At 34.9% G+C, this 12,683-nt stretch overlaps 1 protein-coding gene across 1 annotated transcript in view; it reads left to right on the top strand.

Moving 5' to 3' along the window:
- Window positions 1-12,683, top strand: part of CFAP47 (cilia and flagella associated protein 47) — a gene marked incomplete at both ends in the record, with an annotated part of 263,453 nt that overhangs the window by 197,107 nt on the left and 53,663 nt on the right. Inside the window, 3 exon segments of the mRNA XM_079549119.1 lie at window positions 1,690-1,794; window positions 5,237-5,393; window positions 10,745-10,840. Coding sequence (XP_079405245.1) covers window positions 1,690-1,794; window positions 5,237-5,393; window positions 10,745-10,840 — 358 coding nt within the window.

Here is a 12,683-nt window from a genome sequence, read left to right as displayed (position 1 = left end):
AAGCAGCTTCATTACTTACTTGTAAACTGATAAATAATTGCAAGTGAATCCTGTAACTGCTTTATATGGAACATGACATGATGATTATCTTTAAAAAAAATTTAAAAAATTGTTATTTAACTCCAATGTGTTTTTTATTTTTATTTTATTATTATTATTTTTTTTTAATGAGCTGTTCAGTCTCCTGTTAGATGATGAGCTTCTAAATGAACCCTGGGCAGATGGAAATGGGGATGGACTGTGGGAAGTGTCTTTCCTTCAGGCCTGTTACTCGGGGTAACAGAGAAGATTTGCAGAACTGGCAGTCATAGGATGGTGGCAGTTGTTTGCTGATGACAGATGTGCTTTAAAGTTATCATCCACCCACTGGATATATGAAGTTTTATAAATTGTGGACGATGCAGCGGCACTGAGCTGCCCAGATGGGAAGTGCAGGTGCTGTGACAGTGGAGTAGCTGTGGGCCTAGTGCAGTGAGCATCGTACTGTCTGTGGGATGCACAAGCTTATGGTTCCAGAAACAATGATTATCATGCTGTGGAAACTGTGAAATTAGAACTGCCTGAGTCTATCTCTGAGAGCTACAAGGTGGCGAGGAAGAGCAGCAGAAGCTTCATTAAGGGCTTCTGCCCCAGGGCAAGAGAGCACACTTCTCCCTGCTATACCCACCAGGGGCCCTGGCTTGGCCTGGGAGCCATGAAAGTGTCCAGGAGCCCTGGAGCCTCAGGAGGCCATAAACTCTATCCCTATCATGGCTCTACTTACTGCCTGTGGGTGCAGTGGGTTGGGGCTGCTGGTGGAAGCCCTTGTTTTAGTAACTCATGTTCAGTGCTATTTGGTGGCCTATTCTTCCAGGCACGACATTTCCTTTATAGAAGGGCTTTTCAGCACTAGCCATTGTGAGGTGATGTTTTGACCTTTATTAGTTGTAAACTATATTCATTTTATAACCATTCAAATCGATCATCTGTTATGTCTTTTTACTCACATTTAAACATCTGCATGATAACAAAAACCCAGGACATTTTTATTACAAAACATAGATACAGATGTTGTGAATTCAGTGATTGTAACTGGTCGTTGTGTCAGTGCAACAGTATTTTTATTATTCATGAGTCTATTCTTTCACTTCTTACCTAGTTCATCAAAACATTTATGACCCCACTGTACTCAGCTACTTTACTTTTCCATATGCAACTGGGACTCAATTAGTGTACTTCAGAAGAAGAGAAAACTAGAAACTTCATTTCCAATATTAGTTTAGATTAAGGTAAGAGGAAGAGAGGCAAAGCACTAGCTTATTGAAACCTGACATGTATTTGCCCTATAGGGCAATTTGTTTTTGGAGGTCAATATGATAACCTTTTAGCATCATCAGTATGCTCAGACACTGAAGCCATGTTCGACTGGTATTTGTGAGAGCCGCTGTCCATGACCTTGGAGCAATCAGTAACACCAGCTCTGCAGTTTCTGGGAAATAAATGAACATGCAGTGACTGCCACTAAGATTGTTTACTGCACTACACTTGCTACTTTAGTAGTCAATGTATGCTGAAAGTAGAGAATGAATCTGGTGGAACACATTAATTACATAAACATCAGCACTGTCAATACAAAGCACAGAAGAGAAACTGACTCAAAATAATTTGTCCTTCCCTCCTTTCATTGACCTCTGTCTTACATTTGTACAGATAATTGTTGCTCCTCATTCCACCACCGAAGTACCCGTGCAATTCTGTCCATCTGCCCTAGGAAGCGGAAATCACAAAGCATCAATAACCTTCAAATGTTCTCAGGTATGATACTATATTTGCTGCTCACAACACATGGAATTCAGAATAGATAATACTTTTAACAGGTATGTCAGTATAGGTTTCAATCTGAAGGTCAAGTTGAAATTTAATTGCTGAATGCATAATGAAAGAGTAAATGCAAAGATGTTCTGTTTACACTTTTAGAATTTGAGGTAATGGACTAGGATCTTGAATTAGTAATGAATACTACTACTAGCTTTCTTGGTAATTAGACAGTTTGTCTGTATTTAGTGCTGCCGCAGTGGCATTTCTTAGTATTATAGCCTCTGAAATTAAATTTCTTGATGCGTTTCCAAAACTTTGAATTGTTTCAGTCTGATATGAACTTTTAAAGGTCATACATCTGACACTTAATGCTTTCAGGTTGGTTGAAAGTATTTTTTATTTTGAGTGTCTTAGAAGAGTTGGCATTTTTTTTCTCTGTGCATTTTCCTGATTGTTAATGAATAACTACTAAATTAAGAAACATGAATCATCAATGTGACCTATTAGGTGACTGAAAATTGCATCTGGAAACAAAAATAAAAATTGATAATATGATAGGTGCATCAATATTTCCTCACGTGAGCTGAGTGAAGCATTTCCTGTGCACACTATTTCTTCTCTTTATTCTTTTTGTACTCTCAAATGTCTTAATAGTGAGCTGTGAATTATTCAAATTGAGTGCTACCAGAACTTTTCAGTAGTGTTTTAAGTGATACAGCAAAAGGACATTTTCTGTATGAAGAAAATAAGCAGTGATAGAAATGGTGTGGTAATTTCTTCCTCGCTGAAGCATTCGTAAGAGATTATTTGCAGATTCTGTTAGCAAAACAATTTTTTTCAGGATCTCTCCTCTTAAATACTTATTAACGATAAAGACAAGGAGTCAGCAATCCTCTTGAGAACAGTGTGTGTTCAAGACCCGTTCAAGAGCACAAAATGCTATTGTCTTGTCTGATTTGTAGTGGTACACAGAAGTATTACCTCTATGTTAAAAAACATTCAAATAATTCATCTAAACCTTTCAGGAACAAACTGAGCCCTATCACCTCAATCTTGTCATTCAGTGCATCTCCTTTCAAGTAGTCACAAGTCTCCAAGTATCTCAGTCCTTCTAGCTGCTTTGTCCCTTTAATGTTTTCAGTATCTAAATTTGAGTGATCTATTTATGACCGAATCTTTTGAATTTTGTAAATTTCCATTCATTTTCACTGCTACGATTCTTACTAAATTAGTTCTAGGTTATTGTAGTTTGCTAATAGTTGTACTGATAACTGACAGTGAATATTTGCATTTATAACAGCCATTATCAAAGAATGTTTCTTGTTAGTGGTGAATGCCTCAAACAACTTGTAATCTACATTGTTTTCCCTCTTTTGATGTCTCTGATTAAATATATCCAAATGGACACTTAAGCCACCTGAAAGCTGAATAGCTGATTAATCAAAAATCAGTTAATGACAGTACTTATAGCATAAACCTTAACTGTTTCTGATTGTGCTTGGCTGGATTGAGAGAGACTGCTCTGTGATATCACGTGCTTCATTTGTTTCTAGTTTGAAGCCGCACTAGAAGCTCTTCACAAAATGAATCTGAGTTTAGCGCTAATCACTGTGCTGTATCTTGTGAAATCTAAAATCAACTTTACTGGGACAACAGAAATGTCAGCCTTAACATAGCTCATGCCCAGATACCTGATGTATTTCTTTTATCCTGCTATCATATCACTAGAATTCAAGTGTAGTGTAAAGAATTTAATAGTTGCAAGTAATGTTAGAGTGAAGATGAGCCTAGGTCCTGCCATGTTATTTGCTTAATTTTCTAGGTTTGTTTTGTTCAAACATTTTTCTTTCCTCATGAGTTCTTGCACTGAGCATTCATGATCTTGAGCTCTGTCACACAGTGGGTGAGTGGAAATAGTAACTGCAGTTCAGAGAAAATAGGCTTATCTTAAAATCTATGGAATTTTTTGTTCTTTTATTTTCCAAGCTGCCTTCTAAATTTTTTTTGTGTGTGTGTGTCTTTTTCTTTAAAAGCTCAGTTTGACAAAGCTTCAGAGTGTTGTTTTAAAGGTGCTCAGCACTTGAAGCAGTGGGGTTCAAAAAGTCTCTGCTAGTTAGTCATAAAGAGCAGTTTGAAGTTGCAGCCTTCTGTATTTGTAGACCATGAGCCTGAGCCTTCAGCAACAAAGCTCAAATCTGATCTTTAAATCTCAGCTGCACAAAATAGGAACACGTGCATCCTTTCACAGTATTACAGTGCAGAATTTCTTTCTGTGAGCAAGGTTGTTCACACAAATTTACGGTGGGCCTGGAAAATATTTTTGGATTAGTATCTTTTCACAACTCTTGTATTAAGAATTTTGTAGTAATAGTTATATGATAGTTATTTATATATTCACTTGTGGTTACTGTGACTGCTTTTTTTGTTAGCTAGTATCAATGTCAAAGTATTGTTTGTTTTTTTACAAAAAATTGTTAGCTAGTATCAATGTCAAAATCAAAGATGTATCAATTATAAGCCAGTGTATACCCACCAGTAGCTTGACAAAGCTAGGCTTTCTCCTCTTTTATTTTTCCTTACTTCTATTTAAATACTTTAGACATGGCTGACTTTTACCAATAATTTTATTTCATTAAAGTTAAAAAATCTTTTTTCTTCTTGTATCGAGTGAACCTTTCTAAAACAATGAAGATATCATGGATAATACCAAATTAAGCGGAACTTTCAATCTCCTTGAGAGCATGAAGGCTCTGAGTGAGCTAGATTGGTGGAGAGAGTCCTTTCTCATGGCATTTAACAAGGCTAAATCCGTGGTGCTGTATTTGTACCCATGCTGTGGTATAGGGAATGGGGTATAGGGAGTAACAGGAATGTTGCCTGAAGTAAAAGGCCCTTGAGGTGCTGGCTGAACATGAGCCAGCAAAATGCCCAGGTGGCCAAGGAGTTTAATTTCTTCATTATATAGTTGTTAATGTTCCTTCTTATCTTTCAAGTAACATTATATTGCTGTTCCATCAGTGAATTACTTCCCTTCATTCAGTGTCTTCCCAGGAAAACTTATCATATAATGCCCTTTCAATTTCTATTATATGTGCTTTGACTTGCCCTTTTGCAATCACTCACATATTTCCATTCACTACAGTGAAAGCTCTGACTAGCATGAAAGTTACATACAAAAAGGAAATGTAAGCATCTCCCAAGGTCCCATATGAAAAGTCTTCAACAGTACTATTGATTTCTAGATAGCAATACACATGTATATGATAGCTTCAGGGAAGAAGAAACAATCAAAGTGTTAAAAATCACTCAAAACAGAAATGAGGCGTAGAATATTAGAAGAAGGAAATAAACAGTTTGCCTTTGTATATAGTATAGTTCTGACTGGTCAAATAATAAATAAATAAATAATAATAAATAATGACACAGATTTCATCCACAGATTAAGGAATGGATTTTTTACCTTTCGGGGATTGGTCTTCCACCTCAGTTGATGGAACCAACTACCATAAGTGCATACATTGGCCAGGGTTCTTCTGTCATCATAACCTTCAAAAATCCAACTTCTGAAAATGTGTTAGTAGATGTCGTGCTAAAAGGTACAGTATTGTTTTTGGGTTGGAAGAGGTAAGCTTCTTCATTAGCAGCGTCTGTGAGACAGGATTACATTTGTCTCATTCCATTTGTAAGCAACAAGTGTATTGTATATCATTCACATGCACCCACTATGTTGCATGAGCTGGGAAATAACATAAACCTGTAACCTTTTGTATCCTGCACTCATGTGTACATGTAGCTGGTTGTTTATTCTGAACTACACTTCTAGTATTTTGACATTAGGAGATTCCATGAGAGAATAACATAATAACATAATTACAAAATTAATAACATAAGCATAAGAGAATAACGAAGTCAAACATGCACAGGTAAATTTTAAGTTGGATTTTCTAGAGTCTTGCCATGATTTGAAGCTTGTAGTGCATAGAATAAGTGAAAAAAAAAAAAAAAAAAAAAAAAAAAAGCAGATTCATGTTTGTTAGTTGCAGTGAATTCTTGTTTTCGGATAAATTACAAATTTTGAGATGTGAACTAGAAATACAAAGACTTGAGAAACTTAACTACATCACAAACTAGAAAATTGAGTGCAGTTCTCCAATCTGCTAGTGAAATAAACTCTTAGAGAATCACCACCATGTGAAGTCTCCCTGCAATAGCAATCATAGACATCTGATTGTCTCTTATAAGCTTGCCATGGTCACCATTTTTATTTGATCTATGATTCTGAGAATAAAAAAGACTTCTCAGAGATCTCCTGAGAATCTGAGTGTAAGATCTTCTGAGCCATCATTTTGAATTGATGACACGTTTCCAAAAACTTCTTACTGTATTTTCATTCTTGTTGGTTCCTAGGCTTAGATCTGCAATGACACCTTAGTTTTGTTAGATCTATGCCATATACCATACAATTTCTTTAGAGTAATACAATTAAATGTTACTAAACTGAAGCTGAAAAACAAATAACAGTCAAAACTTGCTGCCAAAGGGGCATGTATTAATGTGGTTTGAAATGGAGATGGGCAGCTTATAGGGAAGCAATAGGCAATAGACTAGTTAGAGCAGCTTTTATGCATTCAGATCCACAAGTCCAGATAAAATTCATAAAGTTATGAAAGAGTTGGCCAGTGTGATTGTGAGGGAGAATTCATGTTGACCAGGAGAAGTCCCTGATAAATGGAAAAAAAAGTTATATTATTCCTTTCTTTTAAAATGTTAGAAGAAAGACTGAGGAAGTGGTAGGTTGATCAGTCTCACTTCAGTCCCTGATAGGGTCATTAGAATTAGACACATCCTCCTGTACTCTGTGCAGCACATTCCACTCCATTTCCAAGCACATGAAAGTCAAGAAGGTAATCAGAAATAGTCAAATGGATATGCTAACTGCAAATAATGACTAGCCTGATTGCCTTGCACATAGAAACGACTAATTATGCAGATGGAGGGGGAGCAGTGTGCAATATACTATGATTTAATAAGACTTTTGTTACTGTTACCTATATCATTCTCATGTGGAAGCTGTTGAAGTCCAGTCTTGACGATTGGGCTGCTGAGTAGGCTGAAAGCTTGGCTGAAATACTGGTCTCGAAGGATACTGATCAGCAGTTTGTGGTCCTCTGCTGCTCATGTATATTGTACTCCAAGGACTGACAATGAGGTCCATATTATTCACAGGTTTATAAATTATATGGACAGTGACACAGATTGTAAGGTAAACTGGGTACAGTGTCTGACAGTATGAGTGGCAGACTTTTGGTCCAGAGGGACCTTGATTAGTTGTTGGAACATCTCTTTTTTCTAATTGCTCCTGCTCATCAACTCATCAACCTGGGGGCAGGTGAGAATATAATAAACTTTTAATGTTTCTACTAATGCAATCTTCCTTCCTTTGTATTTCTCATTCCATCTCCCCTTTGTGCTTAGTATATGTATCTCAGATCAGACACTTCAAGAATTACTATGAATTTCTAGCTATGCAACCCACCCTATGTGATCAGAAATTAATTGATTATGTTATTTCCTGAAGTGCAGATATGCATTTCATATATGACATGAAGCTTCCCACTGCACATCACTGAATGCAGCGTGTGAAATAGAAGCTGGTCTTCTGATCTGTACCAAGAAGAAAGATTAAGATAAGCAAGCTGTGTGGCTTGAGCATAAATCTAGTGCCAAATAGCACAGTTTACAACTTTATTCCTACTAAATATTATTTTTAAGAAAGCTAGTCTAATCTACTATTCATACAAGAATAGAAAATGACAGACAAACTTCTCCTCAAAGCAGTATCTTCATAAATGTTTTACAGAGCTTAAACATTGATACTAAAATGTACTGTGATTTAATCTAATTGTGATGTTCTAAGGGACATCAGTAGAACTTGCATTGCATAAAGTTTTTAATGAAAATGTGGTCATCTTTTTAACTGGAGCATCAACTTGTCCCAGGGAGATTTTCACTAATAGAGACAGTGTGGAAACAGCTAGCTTAGTCGAAGACTGATGTTGGCTTTTATGCATCAGAAGTTTGCAGTCTATTTTACTGTACAAATCAGTGCATGTGATCTGTGGAGTTATTAAGAATTTTCTTTGAGAAAATTAATTTATAATATCATCTTTATGGAACGAAACCTGTACTTGTCCTCTAAAAACTGTCTTGAATTTGTTAATCAGGTTAATCTGTAATGTTAATAATGTTAATTTTCTAATTCAGTTGCTGCTGGTGACCTGTAAATACTGTTTGCGTGTTTGTGATCATAATAAGATATTCATATTGTCTTTAGAAGAGTTTGTGCACTGTATGGTTTTTTCCTTGTATAATTATTTGCCACAAAACTTATTTCCTTCTTTTCAGAGCAGGAGAAATCTGATCCCACATGCAATGTTTTGTTTAGTATTTCTGGTTTTTACATGATCTGGAAAATAATTTTCATAATGACTTCTACATTTAGTTGAATTTTATTGTTGTCAAGCTATAGTTTAATACACAAATTCAGATATTGTAGATACCATAGCAATACAGATATGGTAGCATAGTGTGCAGTAGAAGCTAATTCATTTGTTTTTTTTTTTTTCTCAACATTAAGAATGAATTTGCCACCCCACAGTGCTAATCTGTGAGGTGATAATGTAATCCTAGTATAAACACATTAGTTTTAGTACACTTCCTTTTCTGCCAAGAGCTGAATTTTGGTAGCTCTGAATTTTCTCTTTCTGAACTTCTTTTTCTGTTTACTTTGCTTGTGTCAGTTTATTAATGGGATGTCCAAAAATTAACAGTATTTGAAGACCATATGCATTCCTGTTTTATAGACAAAACTACATTTCTTACCTATGCTGCGATGCTCCATACTTCATTTTAATTTGACTAGGCATGAAGTACATATTTTTTGCTGTTGGATCAAGCACAAACAGATCAGGAAGGATAATATTATTACTTCAAACATAATGATAGTAACCTTCCATCTGACTTACTAGACTAGACTAGGAGTTCTAATCTAAGAAAGGTAGTCTTGATATTTAAAGAGACAGTGACAGCCTAGTAATTCTCAAAAATTTCTGTTATTTTTTTCTTGAAAAATCCATAGAGTAAAAATAGCTATGTCAGCAGGTAACTCAAATTCACAGTAGTTTTGGAAGTGTCTCTGAGAACAGCTCTTGAACCAGCAAGCTTATTAATTTAAAATCATGCAGCTAACATCCGTAAACGTCTTAGCCAAATTTTTAGCATAGGATCAGGTTACTGGATGCATTCCCTTATTAAATCTCATGATGAACTTCTCACAGTTATTGCGGGCCAGAGAGAGAGCAGAATGGGGAAACTGGCAAAAAGTAGCAAGTCAGAATGCAGAATGAAATGTTTGATTGATCTTGATCTGAAATTGTATTTCAGATCATGTACCTCTTTGGAGTGGCAAGAACGAAAATAGGACATTTCAATAAAATTGTAAAACAGCAAACATAAACTATTAAAGATTTACTTTAAAAAAAAAAGAAGAAGAAGAAATTAAAGAAGTTTCAGACACTAGCTGTATCTTGATTTCAATCTTTTGCCTAGACAGACTCAAAAATATGTTTAGAATTGCATAGTTTAGCATTGAAAACAGAATTAATTGGAAGTGCATAATTGGACCATTTCTGAAGCTGTATTTTCATTTCTGAAGAATTGTCAAACCCAAGAGCATTGTTCTTCAGAAAGGTTCTGTGAATTTTGAATGATATTTTAGTGCAAGGAGGGTTTTATTTTGGATAAATATAGAACAAGTAAAACCACTCACCATTAGAGATTTTTTGATGAAGGTATGAAATTGTGGACCTGACAGCAACTATGAACAAGAATTTTTCTTCCTGGGAACTTTATACATATGTGTTGCTTAAATCTGCTACTCTTACATAAACATTCATGGCTACATTAAGAATGCTTGTGGGAGTAATACTTACCTGACAGGATGTAATTTGTCCCAGTTTGAACCAGTGATCAGAGTTACAGAATACGTGAACTCATTGCAGATGGTTTTTAATAGCTGACCTGTTTCAAGTTGAATGTAATTGCTGCTGTGGGAACATTGCTATACAATTTTTCTACCAAGACATTACAGAAGCAACAAAACTAATATATGATTTATAGTACTGAAATTGCCAGTGAATACTCAACCACAGAGTCTAAAACAATTGCCCCTAGGTACTAGTGGTTAGTTAACGTCTAGAACACTTTAGTTCAGTTGACGTGGATAATTTAATTTAATGTTTTCAATGGACAGAGTATATTTTAAAGTTTAACAAAGAAACCTGCAACTGTCTTCTAGAGGACATTCACTTCAAAGATTGAAGAGCCATGATCAAATAAAATATTAAAGTTACAATGATAATTAGGAGTTGGGTATGTGAAATTGGTTCCCTTTTGGAATCCAATCTTATCTGCTTTATCAAAACCAATACCCGTGGCAGCATACAATATTGCTTTTGGTACAGGTGTATGCACAATGATATTAAAATAGCTGTCTCATATTATTGATTATTAAGACTTGCTTTATTTCCCAGAGAAGATTTCATGCACAGTGGTTCAGTCATCTCATTTCCACACAAAAAAATTCCAAACTAAGATTGAGACTTACAAAATGTACATTGTTTTTGTTATCTAAAAAAGAGTGTCTTTGCTAATTTGGATATTGTTTAACTGCAAATGATTTAAACTTTGCTTTTCTAGGTAGAGTGTTGTATTTCAATTACATTTAAGAAAAAAATCCATATGGTAGCTCTATTTATCTTCCCATTTGCAAATGTATTTTCAAAACATCCATCTTCGAATCTCTTTTGTTAGGGAAAATGTTAAAACACTTTTAACTTCTAAATGAGTTTCCCTGAATGTGGATTGTTTTTGTTTCTCCTCTCATTAGATCAGGAGCAGTGCAGCTGTTATCTCAATGCATCCGTTCTTTCTGAGTCAACCAGTAAGGAATCTGCTTTCCACCTTTTACTCAAAAATACACGAGGTATGTAATTTATTGTATTATACTTGGAAATTTTTACAAAGTGTGATCTTTTATGGCCCGTCAAATCTAGAGTTTATATAAAATTCAGCATTTTATTAAGCATAGCTCTTCCATTTGATGCACTGAATCTGACTGACATGAAAATAAGAATTAGCCCAATGTAACTGAAGTTTGTTTTACTTAAAAAATTAAAAATAAATCAAAGGTGCATCCAGTAAAATTCTTATCATGTTCGATTTGTTTATTTTTGATGGTTACTATTCTCTTACCTCTGCAATGATTTGCTTAGACTTTTGAAAAATGAATTCTTCTATAAATAATGTCTTAACCAGCAAAGCACAAATGTTTGTAGGAATAATGATTACAAATAAAAGGACGCCTGGACGCCTACCTGTGCTACCTGGTTTAGGGAACCTGCTTTGGCAGGGGGGTTGGTCTCGATGATCTCTAGAGGTCCCTTCCAACCCCTACAATTCTGTGATTCTGTGATTCTGTGAAAACAAACAAGAGGGCTGTAGCCTGACTCCATAATACCTACTACATCTATGATATACAAAGGTGAATGAGCCCATACAGTACTGCAGTCTTGATGCAGTCCTAGAAGATGCTCTGAATTAAGAGACTAAATTCAAATAAGTAAAGTTGTATTTTAGAACTATCATGTAGAAGAAAGCAATCGTTAAAATTCTGAATTAAATTTAAACTGAACAGCTTCTTTAAAGTTCTTTGTTAGGAAATCCCACAGTAAGTTACTGTTTCCTAAAACTTGAAGCACCAGAAAGGAAAAACGTGTAATTAGTAAGAAATTCTTTTTGAAACAAAATGTTTGCTTGTTTGAAGAGTCAGGTAAGGGTAAAAGAAAGGGGTAAGAAATCACAGTAATAAATGTGTTAAGCATTTGATGACCACTTTACATTTTACTGAATTTATAGAAAGCAAAATAAGAATTCATAAGTATTTTGATATGTTTATTTTCCTCTTCAGACTTGCCTGTCCTTTGAACTCTTTTTTTCTATGATTTAGTTTTCAATGAAAATTACCATTTTCTCTATTTTCGTATGTTGCTTGTGGTAGTTTCAAACATGACAATAAAATCTAGAAATTATTAACTTGAACTGTCTGGAAAGAATTAAATTATTTGCACAGAGATTTTGAGCTAGATTTTATATGATATTTTCAATCACATCTGATCCGAGATAGACTGCCATAGTTAATTGCCCTTAGTGCTGTAATTTTACCAAAATTTTACAGATTGTATATGGTAGGATGTATATGATGGTATTCATATCTTAAACCGTATATTAAATATATAATTCTGCTTTGGTAGTATCTCATACAATTGCATCTGTTGTATCCGTTTCTTTCTCTTGTGGAATTGCATGTTAATACAGATATCAGAATAGCCATATCACTTTCCTCAAAGAGACGATGTCTTACTCTAATTAAGGACGTGAGTTAGAAAAAAGAAAAGAGGATTACTTGTTTCCGTTTTTGTTCAAATAGTGTGGTTTTCCCGAAGCTGTACTTGAATACACCTTTCTGTAGTAGGAAATGTAGCAAACTCTTTATTTTCACTCTTTGAAACTTCCTATGTCACAGCATTATTTCTGAGGGATATAGCAAGAAGGATTTAGAATAAGAAGTAAAAATTTACATAAGCAGTAGATGAAATGTGAATCAGGTACAGGTTTTAGAAAAACTGCGTTAGCACTGTTACCTACCTAAAAATACTATGAAAACATTTTGAAAGCAAATATTTTTCTGACTGTATTTGCCACAATATGATTACTACATCATTTTATGTGCTTGAGTACTTATGTACACTTGTGGAAAAAAACTTGAT

Source organism: Tetrao urogallus, assembly GCF_951394365.1.
Source record: "Tetrao urogallus genome assembly, chromosome: 1".
Classification (NCBI taxonomy): Eukaryota; Metazoa; Chordata; class Aves; order Galliformes; family Phasianidae; genus Tetrao; species Tetrao urogallus.
Note: the sequence above shows the minus strand (reverse complement) of the source record. Positions and strands in the feature narration are given on the sequence as shown.